This window comes from Argopecten irradians, chromosome 2 (genome assembly GCF_041381155.1).
Source record: "Argopecten irradians isolate NY chromosome 2, Ai_NY, whole genome shotgun sequence".
In the NCBI taxonomy this organism is placed as follows: Eukaryota; Metazoa; Mollusca; class Bivalvia; order Pectinida; family Pectinidae; genus Argopecten; species Argopecten irradians.
The window spans coordinates 64,184,683-64,206,957 of record NC_091135.1 but is presented as its reverse complement, the minus strand read 5'-3'; the positions used below and the strand labels follow the sequence as shown (position 1 = coordinate 64,206,957).

The window sequence follows — 22,275 nt, the reverse complement described above, 5'->3', positions numbered from 1 at the left end:
TGCATTTATTTCAGATGCCTTCATTTTTTTTATAGATCGTTACAAAATGTCTTGTCCAAGAAACACAACAAAGTTATTATGATATCAACAATTATTACCTTTTTATTCGTGCGAGATATATTTTAGAGCAATTCTGATGTGATCTATTTTCATCAGGCTCTCGATAGGAAGTGGCGGAAGCTTGTTTACTCATTGTTGACAGCTGCTAAGCAATCGAGATGCAGACGATTTTTTCTTCGGATACTTTCTAAACAGGACTTCAGTATCTATATACAAGAACAATGAGTCATGATAAAACTGACGATCCTCGGGATAGAATCCCAAGGGAAAAATTACATGATAAAACCGATCAGCTATCTGAAAAACAAGTCCAAACTTTACAATTTGTGCAAGAAATTGCACGTGAAAACAAGGCACTGAAAGCAACAATTGCTGAATATGAGGTATAAATGTAGATTCTTCCCTGTACTTTATTAATATCCTTCTTCTTATTTGTATGTGTGTGTGTGTGGAGGGGGGGAGGGGAGTAGTATATTTATGTATGGAGTGGTGTGGGGGTTGGGTGAGGTGGGCTGTCCTTCAATTTTGTATTGTGAAAAAAGTGACCAAGGATGAATCCATTCATTGCCTTTGCATTACAATAACAGCTACATTATTTTCCCTCTAATAAGGGCCACAGTCAGAAACGTAGGGGTCCCATTTATAGACATTTCTAAAATGTTGTTGCCAGTTGTTGTTCATCCACACACGTGTGGGACATTCAAGTGACATGTTTTGTTTTGGATGTGGTGATCTCGCTGTTCTTTATAATTCTTAATGATGTTTTCCAGCACAGACTCCTTATAGATCCTCTTTGCTGGACTCATAATATTATTTAGTTACCTATTATGATTATAGTCACTTCCTAGCTGATATTTTCTCTATAGTTATTGTATTTAATTTCCTGCTCGTTCCAGTGATTATCCAATCTGCTTTTGAAAGTATCCAATGTCTTAGATTTAATGACATGGTCTGGTAGATATTGGAGCATTCCTAATGGAGAATGAGTTCTTCCTGATCGATGTTTTAGTATGCTGGAATAATATTTTCGGCAAGTTTGTCCTAGTGCTAGGTCTCTCTAATGTGTCGGACCACATCCTTATGAACTGGGTTGCTCCTTTGTCATATCTCCCTGTAACTGCCTTTTATGTTTCTCTCATGTCGCCTCGTAGACGTCTGTAACTCAGGGTTGGAAGTGTTAACTTCTTTAGCCTCTCAGGATAAGATAAGTTATCCATAAATGACTATATATATAGTCTGTTTCAGAAAAAAACCTATCTTAAAATGGTCTCAAACAACGGCACCCCCTCAGCAAATTACCAGTGCCCGGCACCCTTATTAGGGAAAATATGGTATTTAAGCCAGGCATCATAAATATAAAATTCGCAGCATAATTGTCTTTCCGCCTCTAGAATACAGCTATTCAATCTATAGACACTATAAATTATTAAATGTAAAACTCATAAAATATTAATGAACCTAACTTCTTTATTTTGAATGCAATGATGATAAAGAGAGGCTGAACATGAAACTCAATGACATATGAAAGAACTTTTCTCTTCATAATAAAACTTGTCGATGGGGTATTCAAAACATGTTTTAGAATATATTTGTAGCCAAACACAAATGATCTTCCATTATGGATATATCATCAGTATGGTAAATGTTCTGAAACTGTGATGTTTTAGCCAACTCTTTCATTTCATAATATTTTCATCTAAATAATGTATCTATTTCGAAGTAAAATTTTTATTATTGAAAGACTGAACTCTATTTACTCAGGATGAAATACTTTATTGTTGTAACCATTTCTGATTTTAGAAAAGATTCAGCATATGTTTTTTATGTTTTACTACTCTTCTTTAACAAACTACTGTCGAAAACACATACCTGGGTCAATGTTTTTTCTTTGAATTCATCAGTTTAGTATAATATCTAACTAATGCTGTGGTTGAATAGCATTAGAGTGTCTGTCTGTCTGTGATTACATTTAGCCCATCATAATTAAGTGTTATTTACTGTATCATTAACATTTTAGAAAGAAAAAGAAAAATGCAAGGAGATCCATTCCATCGCAGAGCAAAGTCAGACAAGGCTAAAACAGATGCAGGAACAACTGCAACAGAGAGGGGACGAGATCAACGCTATGTTGATAGAGAAACACAAAGAAGAGGTAACTAGATAACATAGTTTTTCTTAACTTACTAAATAATGTATTAGGGAAACAAAGTATCTTAGAAGAAAAATCTGTTATGTTTGATTCTGTATTATTGAGCTGTTTATTTCTAAATGGGGAAATTATTCATATTACCTGTTATGTATAGTCTTACTTACATAAGTTATTGGTACACTTTCATGTCAACACTTCAATTGATTGTACAAACTTTAATGGTGTATAAATCACACTTGACACGATTACTGTTATAAGTGTATTCCACAGACACCAGTTGAGAGGGATCCTGAGGTAGGCTTATCTGTTCATTGTTATGTGCCTTGTACCTAATTTTCGGTGTTATATGTTACTGATGTAACATGTTTAACCCAATAACAATTCAGGTTACTAGGAATAATGACAAAAAAATGAAATAAATATGACATTTCAAATTTCACAGCCACTGCCATTCCTGAAATAGTGGCATTGTTGTTTCTTTAGTGTTAAAAAGCTGACTGAAACAGGAACATTACACAGATTTATTAACTAACGAAAACATTTTAAATACAACTGAATGTAGAAATTATATTACTACTTATCATTTCCTGAATACATACATAGTTATTTTCTATACAGCTAATAGCGTGAATGTGTATCTGTTTCTGAGAAGAACATTGGGATAAAGGCTAATATTGGGGACAGATGCAGTATTAGATACGTATATTGAAGCAAGTCTAGCACCTGTATAATGGATCATTAATTAACTGTTGTCAGAGTTTAGTGATGTTCTGTAACTTCTCCACCTGTATTTGACATTGTGATACTTGTGTACACCTGTAGGTGGTATGTGTGTATGTATGGGGGCGGGGCAGGGAGATTCTATCAGTAGCCCGCCATCTCTTGTACTAGTACTGTAGCCATGTACTGACCTCTAGATTGTTTGTTGCTTTTCCTTGGTACTCATAAAATGTATTTTGAAATTAAATGTGTTTTTCATTGTTTGTTTGTTCCAAATGTTTGACTTGTTGTCAATCTATATCCTTTACTTTATTTTTAATACTGGTAATAACAATTGGACCAGGTACTGATTTTGTCCATACATAATAAAGAATGTGCTGCTGATTTTGTCCATACATAATAAAGAATGTGCTGCTTATATGAGTGACAAGTATTGGATCTACATGAATTGATTGTTCAGGCTTATTGCATCTCTTGGTACATTATGGCCACATTGCAATAATGTAGAGTTATTTTGTGATTTGTTTAGTAAGAATTTGTGAGTTATGGTTTTGAAGAGGTCTTAACAGATTATGTACTTGATAGATTTAGATGTGTATAGTTTCTGATTATAACCTGTCTAATATCCAAAACATATTACAGGTATATCACATGTGTCTACTCTATAGAGAAAGTCATACCAAAACATATTACAGGTATATCACACATGTCTACTCTATATAGACAGTCATACCAAAACATATTACAGGTATATCACACATGTCTACACTATATAGACAGTCATACCAAAACATATTACAGGTATATCACACATGTCTACACTATATAGACAGTCATACCAAAACATATTACAGGTATATCACACATGTCTACACTATGTAGACAGTCATACCAAAACATATAACAGGTATATCACACATGTCTACACTATATAGACAGTCATACCAAAACATATTACAGGTATATCACACACACTATAAGACAGTCATACAAAACATATATAGGTATATCACAGTCTACACTATATAGACAGTCATACCAAAACATATTACAGGTATATCACACATGTCTACACTATATAGACAGTCATACCAAAACATATTACAGGTATATCACACATGTCTACACTATATAGACAGTCATACCAAAACATATTACAGGTATATCACACATGTCTACACTATATATAGACAGTCATACCAAAACATATTACAGGTATATCACACATGTCTACACTATATAGACAGTCATACCAAAACATATTACAGGTATATCACACATGTCTACACTATATAGACAGTCATACCAAAACATATTACAGGTATATCACACATGTCTACTCTATATAGACAGTCATACCAAAACATATTACAGGTATATCACACATGTCTACACTATATAGACAGTCATACCAAAACATATTACAGGTATATCACACATGTCTACTCTATATAGACAGTCATACCAAAACATATTACAGGTACCTGGTATATCACACATGTCTACACTATATAGACAGTCATACAAAACATACCAAAACATATTACAGGTATATCACACATGTCTACACTATGTAGACAGTCATACCAAAACATATTACAGGTATATCACACATGTCTACACTATATAGACAGTCATACCAAAACATATTACAGGTATATCACACATGTCTACACTATATAGACAGTCATACCAAAACAATACCAAAACATATTACAGGTATATCACACATGTCTACACTATATAGACAGTCATACCAAAACATATTACAGGTATATCACACATGTCTACACTATATAGACAGTCATACCAAAACATATTACAGGTATATCACACATGTCTACACTATATAGACAGTCATACCAAAACATATTACAGGTATATCACACATGTCTACACTATATAGACAGTCATACCAAAACATATTACAGGTATATCACACATGTCTACACTATATAGACAGTCATACCAAAACAATACCAAAACATATTACAGGTATATCACACATGTCTACACTATATAGACAGTCATACCAAAACATATTACAGGTATATCACACATGTCTACACTATATAGACAGTCATACCAAAACATATTACAGGTATATCACACATGTCTACACTATATAGACAGTCATACCAAAACATATTACAGGTATATCACACATGTCTACACTATATAGACAGTCATACCAAAACATATTACAGGTATATCACACATGTCTACACTATATAGACAGTCATACCAAAACATATTACAGGTATATCACACATGTCTACACTATATAGACAGTCATACCAAAACATATTACAGGTATATCACACATGTCTACACTATATAGACAGTCATACCAAAACATATTACAGGTACCTGGTATATCACACATTTCTACACTATATAGACAGTCATACCAAAACATATTACAGGTATATCACACATGTCTACACTATATAGACAGTCATACCAAAACATATTACAGGTATATCACATGTATACCTATATAGACAGTCATACCAAAACATATTACAGGTATATCACACATGTCTACACTATATAGACAGTCATACCAAAAATATTACAGGTATATCACACATGTCTACACTATATATAGACAGTCATACCAAAACATATTACAGGTATATCACACATGTCTACACTATATAGACAGTCATACCAAAACATATTACAGGTATATCACACATGTCTACACTATATAGACAGTCATACCAAAACATATTACAGGTATATCACACATGTCTACACTATATAGACAGTCATACCAAAACATATTACAGGTATATCACACATGTCTACCTATATAGACAGTCATACAAAACATATTACAGGTATATACAGTCTACCTATATCATCATACCAAAACATATTACAGGTATATCACACATGTCTACACTATATAGACAGTCATACCAAAACATATTACAGGTATATATCACACATGTCTACACTATATAGACAGTCATACCAAAACATATTACAGGTATATCACACATGTCTACTCTGTTATATCACACATGTCTACACTATATAGACAGTCATACCAAAACATATTACAGGTATATCACACATGTCTACTCTATATAGACAGTCATACCAAAACATATTACAGGTATATCACACATGTCTACACTATATAGACAGTCATACCAAAACATATTACAGGTATATCACACATGTCTACACTATATAGACAGTCATACCAAAACATATTACAGGTATATCACACATGTCTACCTATTAGACAGTCATACCAAAACATATTACAGGTATATCACACATGTCTACACTATATAGACAGTCATACCAAAACATATTACAGGTATATCACACATGTCTACACTATATAGACAGTCATACCAAAACATATTACAGGTATATCACACATGTCTACACTATATAGACAGTCATACCAAAACATATTACAGGTATATCACACATGTCTACACTATATAGACAGTCATACCAAAACATATTACAGGTATATCACACATGTCTACACTATATAGACAGTCATACCAAAACATATTACAGGTATATCACACATGTCTACACTATATAGACAGTCATACCAAAACATATTACAGGTATATCACACATGTCTACACTATATAGACAGTCATACCAAAACATATTACAGGTATATCACACATGTCTACACTATATAGACAGTCATACCAAAACATATTACAGGTATATCACACATGTCTACACTATATAGACAGTCATACCAAAACATATTACAGGTATATATCACACATGTCTACACTATATAGACAGTCATACCAAAACATATTACAGGTATATCACACATGTCTACACTATATAGACAGTCATACCAAAACATATTACAGGTATATCACACATGTCTACACTATATAGACAGTCATACCAAAACATATTACAGGTATATCACACATGTCTACACTATGTATAGACAGTCATACCAAAACATATTACAGGTATATCACACATGTCTACACTATGTAGACAGTCATACCAAAACATATACACTATATAGACAGTCATACCAAAACAATACCAAAACATATTACAGGTATATCACACATGTGTACACTATGTAGACAGTCATACCAAAACATATTACAGGTATATCACACATGTCTACACTATATAGATAGTCATACCAAAACATATTACAGGTATATCACACATGTCTACACTATATAGACAGTCATACCAAAACATATTACAGGTATATCACACATGTCTACACTATATAGACAGTCATACCAAAACATATTACAGGTATATCACACATGTCTACACTATATAGACAGTCATACCAAAAACATATTACAGGTATATCACACATGTCTACACTATATAGACAGTCATACCAAAACATATTACAGGTATATCACACATGTCTACTCTATATAGACAGTCATACCAAAACATATTACAGGTATATCACACATGTCTACACTATATAGACAGTCATACCAAAACATATTACAGGTATATCACACATGTCTACACTATATAGACAGTCATACCAAAACATATTACAGGTATATCACACATGTCTACACTATATAGACAGTCATACCAAAACATATTACAGGTATATCACACATGTCTACTCTATATAGACAGTCATACCAAAACATATTACAGGTATATCACACATGTCTACACTATATAGACAGTCATACCAAAACATATTACAGGTATATCACACATGTCTACACTATATAGACAGTCATACCAAAACATATTACAGGTATATCACACATGTCTACACTATATAGACAGTCATACCAAAACATATTACAGGTATATCACACATGTCTACACTATATATAGACAGTCATACCAAAACATATTACAGGTATATCACACATGTCTACACTATATAGACAGTCATACCAAAACATATTACAGGTATATCACACATGTCTACACTATATAGACAGTCATACCAAAACATATTACAGGTATATCACACATGTCTACACTATATAGACAGTCATACCAAAACATATTACAGGTATATCACACATGTCTACACTATGTAGACAGTCATACCAAAACATATTACAGGTATATCACACATGTCTACACTATATAGACAGTCATACCAAAACATATTACAGGTATATCACACATGTCTACACTATATAGACAGTCATACCAAAACATATTACAGGTATATCACACATGTCTACACTATATAGACAGTCATACCAAAACATATACGCATATATCATCAGGTATATCACACATGTCTACACTATATAGACAGTCATACCAAAACATATTACAGGTATATCACACATGTCTACACTATATAGACAGTCATACCAAAACATATTACAGGTATATCACACATGTCTACACTATATAGACAGTCATACCAAAACATATTACAGGTATATCACACATGTCTACACTATATAGACAGTCATACCAAAACATATTACAGGTATATCACACATGTCTACACTATATAGACAGTCATACCAAAACATATTACAGGTATATCACACATGTCTACACTATATAGACAGTCATACCAAAACATATTACAGGTATATCACACATGTCTACACTATGTAGACAGTCATACCAAAACATATTACAGGTATATCACATGTGACTACACTATATAGACAGTCATACCAAAACATATTACAGGTATATCACACATGTCTACACTATATAGACAGTCATACCAAAACATATTACAGGTATATCACACATGTCTACACTATATAGACAGTCATACCAAAACATATTACAGGTATATCACACATGTCTACACTATATAGACAGTCATACCAAAACATATTACAGGTATATCACACATGTCTACACTATATAGACAGTCATACCAAAACATATTACAGGTATATCACACATGTCTACACTATATAGACAGTCATACCAAAACATATTACAGGTATATCACACATGTCTACACTATATAGACAGTCATACCAAAACATATTACAGGTATATCACACATGTCTACACTATATAGACAGTCATACCAAAACATATTACAGGTATATCACACATGTCTACACTATATAGACAGTCATACCAAAACATATTACAGGTATATCACACATGTCTACACTATATAGACAGTCATACCAAAACATATTACAGGTATATCACACATGTCTACTCTATATAGACAGTCATACCAAAACATATTACAGGTATATCACACATGTCTACACTATATAGACAGTCATACCAAAACACAAATATTACAGGTATATCACACATGTCTACACTATATAGACAGTCATACCAAAACATATTACAGGTATATCACACATGTCTACACTATATAGACAGTCATACCAAAACATATTACAGGTATATCACACATGTCTACACTATATAGACAGTCATACCAAAACATATTACAGGTATATCACACACATGTCTACACTATATAGACAGTCATACCAAAACATATTACAGGTATATCACACATGTCTACTACACTATATAGACAGTCATACCAAAACATATTACAGGTATATCACACATGTCTACACTATATAGACAGTCATACCAAAACATATTACAGGTATATCACACATGTCTACACTATATAGACAGTCATACCAAAACATATTACAGGTATATCACACATGTCTACACTATATAGACAGTCATACCAAAACATATTACAGGTATATCACACATGTCTACCTATATAGACAGTCATACCAAAACATATTACAGGTATATCACACATGTCTACACTATATAGACAGTCATACCAAAACATATTACAGGTATATCACACATGTCTACACTATATAGACAGTCATACCAAAACATATTACAGGTATATCACACATGTCTACACTATATAGACAGTCATACCAAAACATATTACAGGTATATCACACATGTCTACACTATATAGACAGTCATACCAAAACAATACCAAAACATATTACAGGTATATCACACATATGTGTCTATACTATATAGACAGTCATACCAAAACATATTACAGGTATATCACACATGTCTACACTATATAGACAGTCATACCAAAACATATTACAGGTATATCACACATGTCTACACTATATAGACAGTCATACCAAAACATATTACAGGTATATCACATGTGACTACACTATATAGACAGTCATACCAAAACATATTACAGGTATATCACACATGTCTACACTATATAGACAGTCATACCAAAACATATTACAGGTATATCACACATGTCTACACTATATAGACAGTCATACCAAAACATATTACAGGTATATCACACATGTCTACACTATATAGACAGTCATACCAAAACATATTACAGGTATATCACACATGTCTACACTATATAGACAGTCATACCAAAACATATTACAGGTATATCACACATGTCTACACTATATAGACAGTCATACCAAAACATATTACAGGTATATCACACATGTCTACACTATATAGACAGTCATACCAAAACATATTACAGGTATATCACACATGTCTACTCTGTTATATCACACATGTCTACACTATGTAGACAGTCATACCAAAACATATTACAGGTATATCACACATGTCTACACTATATAGACAGTCATACCAAAACATATTACAGGTATATATCACACATGTCTACACTATATATAGACAGTCATACCAAAACATATTACAGGTATATCACACATGTCTACACTATATAGACAGTCATACCAAAACATATTACAGGTATATCACACATGTCTACACTATATATAGACAGTCATACCAAAACATATTACAGGTATATCACACATGTCTACACTATATAGACAGTCATACCAAAACATATTACAGGTATATCACACATGTCTACACTATATAGACAGTCATACCAAAACATATTACAGGTATATCACACATGTCTACACTATATAGACAGTCATACCAAAACATATTACAGGTATATCACACATGTCTACACTATATAGACAGTCATACCAAAACATATTACAGGTATATCACACATGTCTACACTATATAGACAGTCATACCAAAACATATTACAGGTATATCACACATGTCTACACTATATAGACAGTCATACCAAAACATATTACAGGTATATCACACATGTACTACACTATATAGACAGTCATACCAAAACATATTACAGGTATATCACACATGTCTACACTATATAGACAGTCATACCAAAACATATTACAGGTATATCACACATGTCTACACTATATAGACAGTCATACCAAAACATATTACAGGTATATCACACATGTCTACACTATATAGACAGTCATACCAAAACATATTACAGGTATATCACACATGTCTACACTATATAGACAGTCATACCAAAACATATTACAGGTATATCACACATGTCTACACTATATAGACAGTCATACCAAAACATATTACAGGTATATCACACATGTCTACACTATATAGACAGTCATACCAAAACATATTACAGGTATATCACACACATGTCTACACTATATAGACAGTCATACCAAAACATATTACAGGTATATCACACATGTCTACACTATATAGACAGTCATACCAAAACATATAATACAGGTATATCACACATGTCTACACTATATAGACAGTCATACCAAAACATATTACAGGTATATCACACATGTCTACACTATATAGACAGTCATACCAAAACATATTACAGGTATATCACACATGTCTACACTATATAGACAGTCATACCAAAACATATTACAGGTATATCACACATGTCTACACTATATAGACAGTCATACCAAAACATATTACAGGTATATCACACATGTCTACACTATATAGACAGTCATACCAAAACATATTACAGGTATATCACACATGTCTACACTATATAGACAGTCATACCAAAACATATTACAGGTATATCACACATGTCTACACTATATAGACAGTCATACCAAAACATATTACAGGTATATCACACATGTCTACACTATATAGACAGTCATACCAAAACATATTACAGGTATATCACACATGTCTACACTATATAGACAGTCATACCAAAACATATTACAGGTATATCACACATGTCTACACTATATAGACAGTCATACCAAAACATATTACAGGTATATCACACATGTCTACACTATATAGACAGTCATACCAAAACATATTACAGGTATATCACACATGTCTACACTATATAGACAGTCATACCAAAACAATACCAAAACATATTACAGGTATATCACACATGTCTACACTATGTAGACAGTCATACCAAAACATATTACAGGTATATCACACATGTCTACACTATATAGACAGTCATACCAAAACATATTACAGGTATATCACACATGTCTACACTATATAGACAGTCATACCAAAACATATTACAGGTATATCACACATGTCTACACTATATAGACAGTCATACCAAAACATATTACAGGTATATCACACATGTCTACACTATATAGACAGTCATACCAAAACATATTACAGGTATATCACACATGTCTACACTATATAGACAGTCATACCAAAACATATTACAGGTATATCACATGTGACTACACTATTTAGACAGTCATACCAAAACATATTACAGGTATATCACACATGTCTACACTATATAGACAGTCATACCAAAACATATTACAGGTATATCACACATGTCTACACTATATAGACAGTCATACCAAAACATATTACAGGTATATCACACATGTCTACACTATATAGACAGTCATACCAAAACATATTACAGGTATATCACACATGTCTACACTATATAGACAGTCATACCAAAACATATTACAGGTATATCACACATGTCTACACTATATAGACAGTCATATCAAAACATACTACAGGTATATCACACATGTCTACTCTGTTATATCACACATGTCTACACTATGTAGACAGTCATACCAAAACATATTACAGGTATATCACACATGTCTACTCTATATAGACAGTCATACCAAAACATATTAACAGGTATATCACACATGTGTCTACACTATATAGACAGTCATACCAAAACATATTACTCTGTTATATCACACATGTCTACACTATATAGACAGTCATACCAAAACATATTACAGGTATATCACACATGTCTACTCTATATAGACAGTCATACCAAAACATATTACAGGTATATCACACATGTCTACACTATATAGACAGTCATACCAAAACATATTACAGGTATATCACACATGTCTACTCTATATAGACAGTCATACCAAAACATATTACAGGTATATCACACATGTCTACACTATATAGACAGTCATACCAAAACATATTACAGGTATATCACACATGTCTACTCTATATAGACAGTCATACCAAAACATATTACAGGTATATCAAGTATACTCACAATGTCTACACTATATAGACAGTCATACCAAAACATATTACAGGTATATTCACACATGTCTACACTATATAGACAGTCATACCAAAACATATTACAGGTATATCACACATGTCTACACTATATAGACAGTCCATACCAAAACATATTACAGGTATATCACACATGTCTACACTATATAGACAGTCATACCAAAACATATTACAGGTATATCACACATGTCTACACTATATAGACAGTCATACCAAAACATATTACAGGTATATCACACATGTCTACACTATATAGACAGTCATACCAAAACATATTACAGGTATATCACACATGTCTACACTATATAGACAGTCATACCAAAACATATTACAGGTATATAACCACTTTCTATATGCTTATGAATACAGTTTTCTAGGTTTTGAGCAGTCTATATGCTTATGAATACAGTGAGTTGCCTATGTTTTGAGCAGTCTATATATGCTTATGAATACAGTTTTCTAGGTTTTGAGCAGTCTATATGCTTATGAATACAGTTTTCTAGTTTTGAGCAGTCTATATGCTTATGAATACAGTTTTCCTAGGTTTTGAGCAGTCTATATGCTTATGAATACAGTTTTCTAGTTTTGAGCAGTCTATATGCTTATGAATACAGTTTTCTAGTTTTTGAGCAGTCTATATGCTTATGAATACAGTTTTCTAGGTTTTGAGCAGTCTATATGCTTATGAATACAGTTTTCTAGGTTTTGAGCAGTCTATATATGCTTATGAATACAGTTTTCTAGGTTTTGAGCAGTCTATATGCTTATGAATACAGTGAGTTGCCTATGTTTTGAGCAGTCTATATGCTTATGAATACAGTTTTCTAGGTTTTGAGCAGTCTATATATATGCTTATGAATACAGTTTTCTAGGTTTTGAGCAGTCTATATGCTTATGAATACAGTTTTCTAGGTTTTGAGCAGTCTATATGCTTATGAATACAGTTTTCCTAAGTTTTGAGCAGTCTATATGCTTATGAATACAGTTTTCTAGTTTTGAGCAGTCTATCTATTTGTTATGAATACAGTTTTCTAGGTTTTGAGCAGTCTATATGCTTATGAATACAGTGAGTTGCCTATGTTTTGAGCAGTCTATATATGCTTATGAATACAGTTTTCTAGGTTTTGAGCAGTCTATATATATGCTTATGAATACAGTTTTCTATGTTTTGAGCAGTCTATATGCTTATGAATACAGTTTTCTAGGTTTTGAGCAGTCTATATGCTTATGAATACAGTTTTCTATGTTTTGAGCAGTCTATATGCTTATGAATACAGTTTTCTATGTTTTGAGCAGTCTATATGCTTATGAATACAGTTTTCTATGTTTTGAGCAGTCTATATGCTTATGAATACAGTTTTCTAGGTTTTGAGCAGTCTATATGCTTATGAATACAGTTTTCTAGGTTTTGAGCAGTCTATATATGCTTATGAATACAGTTTTCTAGGTTTTGAGCAGTCTATATGCTTATGAATACAGTTTTCTAGGTTTTGAGCAGTCTATATGCTTATGAATACAGTTTTCTAGGTTTTGAGCAGTCTATATATGCTTATGAATACAGTTTTCTATGTTTTGAGCAGTCTATATGCTTATGAATACAGTTTTCTAGGTTTTGAGCAGTCTATATACTTATGAATACAGTTTTCTAGGTTTTGAGCAGTCTATATACTTATGAATACAGTTTTCTAGGTTTTGAGCAGTCTATATATGCTTATGAATACTGTTTTCTAGGTTTTGAGCAGTCTATATGCTTATGAATACAGTTTTCTATGTTTTGAGCAGTCTATATATGCTTATGAATACAGTTTTCTAGGTTTTGAGCAGTCTATATGCTTATGAATACAGTGAGTTGCCTATGTTTTGAGCAGTCTATATATGCTTATGAATACAGTTTTCTAATGTTTTGAGCAGTCTATATGCTTATGATTACAGTTTTCTATGTTTTGAGCAGTCTATATGCTTATGAATTTTAACAGTTTTCTAGTTTTTGAGCAGTCTATATGCTTATGAATACAGTTTTCTATGTTTTAAGCGGTCTATATACTTATGAATACAGTTTTCTAGGTTTTGAGCAGTCTATATGCTTATGAATACAGTTTTCTATGTTTTGAGCAGTCTATATGCTTATGAATACAGTTTTATATGTTTTGAGCGGTCTATATACTTATGAATACAGTTTTCTAGGTTTGAATAGTCTATATATGCTTATGAATACGGTCTTCTATATGAATACAGTTTTCTATGTTTTGAGTAGTCTATATGCTTATGAATACAGTTTTCTAGGTTTTGAACAGTCTATATGCTTATGAATACAGTTTTCTTGGTAACAATAATCGTTGAATTCACTTTTAATGAATAAGTTGTAACCAATAAATGTGGCAATTACATTTCATAAATTGAAAAAAAAATCATGGGTTGATACAACAAAATTCTGTCTGACTTAAAATAAAGATTGCTAACTTTCCATCGTACGTGATAACATTTCTTGAAATTTGTAGGCACTACAGAGTAGGATTGAAGATGAGCAGGAGATATCCAAGTCATATAAAGATGAAAATGATGAATTAAAGCATGAACTGGAGAGGTTGAGGCACCAGAAACGCCAGCCTGTTGACTTCGAGGAGGTGGATATGATCAAAGCCAGAAATAACACGCTGTTACAGGAACTAAGGGAGGCAAATCAGAAAAACATGGAACTGAACTTCCGCCTTAGTAAATTGGAGAAAGAACTAGCACAGCAGGAGGAGGATAAGGACAAGGTGACCTTGATAGAGAACCTTAAGGTCAAGGTTACTCAGATGCAAGCAGAGCGGGGAAGTGCTCTTGAAAAAGAACGCAATTATGAAAAAATGTTAAAAGAACTACAGGCAGAAATGATGTCTTTGAAAGAATCCTATGTGATATTAGAACTGGACAAACAAAGAATATACACAGAGTACCAGAGACTGTTGGGTGAACTGATGCATTTACGGAAGAAAGATTCAATTGATAGTGCAAGTAAATCATTCAAAGATTTTGTACAGCTGAAAAGAGAATTGAATGAAGTTAAAAGTGAAAATAGTGATTTGCGTCGAATGGTGAAGCCTTCTCAGTTACCCATGTTGAAGGATAGTGAAAGTGTGAGGAGGTTAGAGGAGAGACGAGGATCAGGCACATCACAAACCTCTAAGTCCTCTAATGGAGGACGGCAGAGACAACAGAGGACAAAGAGTTTAAATTTCCTCACTAGTTAGTGAATAGTTAGTAATTGTTCAAGAGTAATATGAATAACACCTTTAATGTAGAGACTTTGGAATTTAAGATTATGATACAGGTATATTACAGATATCTCACAATGTATTTGACATTTAAAAAAGAAGTTTGCAAAAAAATGTTTTGAAAACCATGATGGGTACATTCCCTACCCTAGCCTCTTGTTAATAGCTAGTTTTTTACTTGGAAGACATCAATTCATAATTTTATTTTGTTATTCAGAAAACTGTTTTGATGTTAACAAGATTAGACAAGAAAGGCATCATTTGGTTTTATTATGAAGTGTTTTATGGAGTTGAGTCTTTAGGGTTCTATTAGACAAAGTTATAGTTTTGTTGGTTTAGTGTGCTGTGGAAGGCAGACTTCTAATTATACATAGATGGATATGAAATTTTGTGAATTGAGAACAAAGAGAATCATAAAATGTAAATCGCCAAATGTCAGCTTTTTGCAAAGAGTTAATCGACCAATTTTGATTTGCCAAAACAATGTTCCTGCCTGCCAGATTTTAGTATGAATTTAAAGTTGACAATGCAAGTTCAAAAACATGCATTTGAAATAAAAAAAAATAAAGTAATGATCTTATTTTTTCAAAAATTGTTTCTGAGACATTCCCCAGTTATGACAGTGTCGTATCCAAGGAAGTGGCAGCCATTTTTCTTTTTGCTCTGCTTAGTTACCTTCACTTGCCAACCTCCTACATAAAGCACAGAACTTGACACACGTCCCAAAATATGTCCAAAACGAGCTAATGAAACACTTCAATATACACTAGGTTATACACGTACACCGACACGTGTGTGTCCTTGGTAGTTGTCATGTGTCGATTCACGTGCTTTATATTGGGGTCGGTGAGAGAGCACCGGATACAGATATAAAAAACAAAAATGGCTGACCTTGATAGGGGGTTGTCTCATAAACGATCTTGAAATACAAGTGTGCATATTTTTTTTTTATTCTTAATTAAAAACTTTTTAACTTGCATTGTCAGCTTTAAGTACATTTACCAACAATATTAGTAGACAATTTTGTCTTTGTTCTTTATGTGTTCATGTATAGTCTATATGTTATTGTTTAACAGTCTACCAACCATACAATGGTGACAAGAAGAGATTCCTTAGATATGGTACCTTTACAAAAAACACAGCTGTATAGCTTTCTGACATTTTTAGGCATCATTTATATGATAATGGGAGATAACTCAAACTAAATATTGAAAAATTTCAAACAAAAATTTTAAAGTTTAGACAGGAAGGTCCAAAATTTTAGCTATTCCAGAAAAAGTGTATTTTTTGTTTTTGTTTTTGTTTTTTTTTAAAAATTATGGAATTTAGAATAATGGTTTTTAAAATAGGCTTTGATGAATTAAAGTAATCCTTTATATACAAATATATACAGTATAAACTTTTGTCATTTTAACCAGAATCTTTATATTTTGCTACACGTCTAGTTTTATTTATCATTTATTAGAGATTTTAAAGTTTACCAGTAAGTGTATATTGGTGTCTTCCTTTTTGTTTACCTTATTAGTGTTCAGCCATGAATGGTTTGTTGTATTTGTAACATATTCTTCCCAAAGTATGAACAAAAAAGGGTCATTCTTAAAATGAATATTAATGGGTCCACATTGTCATATAATTTCCAGAGGATAATAATTAGAACTGTGCTGGATCAGCAGATCTTTGACAGCTAGTGTAAACAACCTGTTATTTATAACTTGATTTCATAACATTGTAGGCCAATTTAATTTATGAATACATTGATAGATGTAAGATTTCTTACATTCTTTGACTAAAATGAGCGATGTGTTTTAAACCTTTTGATAAACTGCTGATATAAAGGGACATGGGTGCCATGAATATATATAAGGTATATGTAGGTGTTAAATGTGTTATATAGTTATGTAGTGAGGACACATTGTCTTCAGTGGAAGAAAATCTTCTCCTTATAGTATAGATGGTTTGGGATGTTCCTTAGTGATGGGAGACAACTCTACAAATAATCTTGATCCAAGTGGTCTGGTTGGCTGATGTGTTCCATTACACCACCATAACATGCCAGGTTCTGGCTAGTGAGGGATTCAGACACCACCATAACATGCTAGGTTCTGGCTAGCGAGGGATTCAGACACCACCATAACATGCCAGGTTCTGGCTAGTGAGGGATTCAGACACCACCATAACATGCCAGGTTCTGGCTAGCGAGGGATTCAGACACCACCATAACATGCCAGGTTCTGGCTAGTGAGGGATTCAGACACCACCATAACATGCCAGGTTCTGGCTAGTGAGGGATTCAGACACCACCATAACATGCCAGGTTCTGGCTAGCGAGGGATTCAGCCACCACCATAACATGCCAGGTTCTGGCTAGCGAGAGATTCAGACACCACCATAACATGCCAGGTTCTGGCTAGCGAGAGATTCAGACACCACCATAACATGCCAGGTTCTGGCTAGCGAGGGATTCAGACACCACCATAACATGCCAGGTTCTGGCTAGCGAGGGATTCAGACACCACCATAACATGCCAGGTTCTGGCTAGTGAGGGATTCAGACACCACCATAACATGCCAGGTTCTGGCTAGCGAGGGATTCAGCCACCACCATAACATGCCAGGTTCTGGCTAGCGAGAGATTCAGACACCACCATAACATGCCAGGTTCTGGCTAGCGAGAGATTCAGACACCACCATAACATGCCAGGTTCTGACTAGCGAGGGATTCAGACACCACCATAACATGCCAGGTTCTGGCTAGCGAGGGATTCAGACACCACCATAACATGCCGGGTTCTAGCTAGCGAGGGATTCAGACACCACCATAACATGCCAGGTTCTGGCTAGCGAGGGATTTAGACACCACCATAACATGCCAGGTTCTGGCTAGCGAGGGATTCAGACACCACCATAACATGCCAGGTTCTGGCTAGCGAGGGATTCAGACACCACCATAACATGCCAGGTTCTGGCTAGCGAGGGATTCAGACACCACCATAACATGCCAGGTTCTGGCTAGTGAGGGATTCCTTGTTTTAGCATCACCAATAGTTTGACCTAAGCATTCAGAAAGGGTAAATCATTTCACTATTTCGATCATAAAGGTTTTACAGGTTCCTTCTTTAATGTTAATTGTTTAGGTATGTGTCCACATTACCAGATCTATGTTAAATGGGGAGAAACTGGAGAGTTTGGTTGGGAGATTGACTATGAAGGTTCTATAATACATTAACACCGTGTTACTAGTCCATCATAACTCGATCAATCTATTGTTTATTTGTATTGTAACCATTGTCAGGTGTTATTGGAGCCAGTACATGGTCTTTATTCTTTTTTCTTTTTTTTAATTATACGTAGGTAGCATATTTTATTATGGACAACGTTTTCTTTAAACCAACATACATTCTTTCTCGTTTAACAACTTAAACAACAACAAAAGTGATGATGTATGACCAGATACAATGTAATTATTCATTATTACACCTAGTCTTACACATGGTCTTTATTCTAGTCCTAAAATGAAAACCATGATCACATCAGTGTACCTGACATTTTACATTATAGATAGGGCACTATTGAAATATATTTGTTCATCTGTATACTGAGACTTCTATCATTGCACAGGGACAACATCTACACATTACACTTTTAGAGCAGCATTCAAATTGTTAGCCTGTTTAGGAGGAACAATGTCTTTTTTAAGGTCATCTGACTCGAATGGTCAGGATGACCTATAGCAATCATGTTTCGTCCGTTATCTGTCGTGCGCCGTGTGTTAACTTTTCACATTTTAACTTCTTCTCAAGTTCTACTAGTGCGATTTAGCTGAAACTTGCATGAAATGATCCTGACATGGTCCTGACCAAGTGTTGTTATTTTTTGGGTTAATCCGAAATCCAAGATGGCCGTCACAGCCCCCATCTCTGGTTGATCCCAAATTGAAGATGGCTACCATGACACCATATCTAATTAATTTCCTATACAACTACTGCCAAGGTAGTCAGATGACCGTTAATGCCCTTAGGCCTCTTGTTTGTTTTAAACAGGTATTATTTATTGGAGAAAAGATCTTTTTTACGTATTTATGTAGATGACAATATCGTACCTAGCATATTCATATAGGTTGAGTACAAAGAGACATGTGCCTTTTGGAATACTGAAGCATTTTACTGTTATTTTAGGGTTAATTAAAGTAGTTAATTTTTCTATCATTTCAATTACAAGAAATAATAATATACATGTAGTAATGATTGGTATTGGAAATGATGATTAAAAATATTTGGGTAGAAAATGTGTTTGTTGTCTATGTTCTAGCACTTTAAACATAATTTAGTATTTGTACATTATGTATAGGGCTCCAGGCAGGCTCTAGGCCATTTACATTTGTACTTTTAAATTTTTAGGTTATTTGTTGGTCAGGATGACCTATAGTCAGAATGTTTATCATTATCGCTGTCCGTTGTCCACAAACTTTTCTCATTTTGAACTTCTTCGCCAGTTCTACAAGTGCAATTGAGCTTGTCGGAAATGGTCATGACAAAATCCAAGATGGCCACCACAGCCACCATCTTGAAAACACATTTTGAAATTCTTTTGAAGTTCCAACAGTGCGATTTGGCTAAAACTTGCTTGAAATGATCCTGACATGGTGTCCAAAGTGTTTCGGGTTGATCCCAAATCGAAAATGGATGCCATATCTGATAAAATTTCTTATTCAACTGTTGCCAAGGCACGTACATTTAACAGATTTCAGTATAAAGCTGTACTTTCAGTCTATATAATGTAGCACATTTAACATGTTTCGGTATAAAGCTGTACTTTCAGTCTATAGAATGTAGCACATTTAACATGTTTCAGTATAAAGCTGTACTTTCAGTCTATATAATGTAGCACATTTAACAGATTTCAGTATAAAGCTGTACTTTTTATCTATATAATGTAGCACATTTAACATGTTTCAGTATAAAGCTGTAATTTCAGTCTATATAATGTAGTAAATTTAACATGTTTCAGTTTAAAGCTGTACTTTCAGTCTATATAATGTAGCACATTTAAGATGTTTCAATTTAAAGCTGTACTTTCAATCTATATAATGTAGCTCATTTAAAGCTGTACTTTCAATCTATATAATGTAGCACATTTAATATGTTTCAATTTAAAGCTGTACTTTCAATCTATATAATGTAGCACATTTAACATGCTTCAGTATAAAGCTGTACTTTCAGTCTATATAATGTAGCACATTTAACATGTTTCAGTATAAAGCTGTACTTTCAATCTATATAATGTAGCACATTTAACATGTTTCAGTATAAAGGTGTACTTTCAGTCTATATAATGTAGCACATTTAACATGTTTCAGTATAAAGCTGTACTTTCAGTCTATATAATGTAGCACATTTAACATGTTTCAGTATAAAGCTGTACTTTCAATCTATATAATGTAGCACATTTAACATGTTTCAGTATAAAGCTGTACTTTCAGTCTATATAATGTAGCACATTTAACATGTTTCAGTATAAAGCTGTACTTTCAATCTATATAATGTAGTACATTTAACATGTTTCAGTATAAAGCCGTACTTTCAGTCTATATAATGTAGCACATTTAACATGCTTCAGTATAAAGGTGTACTTTCAGTCTATATAATGTAGCACATTTAA

The 22,275-nt window shown here is 33.3% G+C and overlaps 1 protein-coding gene across 1 annotated transcript; it reads left to right on the top strand.

Moving 5' to 3' along the window:
- Positions 1–183: 183 nt before the first annotated feature.
- Positions 184–20,891, top strand: LOC138316789 (myosin heavy chain, embryonic smooth muscle isoform-like). The gene is made up of 4 exons (XM_069258446.1): positions 184–443; positions 2,078–2,212; positions 2,480–2,503; positions 15,859–20,891. Exons 1-4 carry the CDS (start codon positions 282–284, stop codon positions 16,591–16,593), a joined length of 1,056 nt encoding a protein of 351 aa, XP_069114547.1. The 5' UTR covers positions 184–281; the 3' UTR covers positions 16,594–20,891.
- The last annotated feature ends 1,384 nt before the right edge of the window (positions 20,892–22,275 follow it).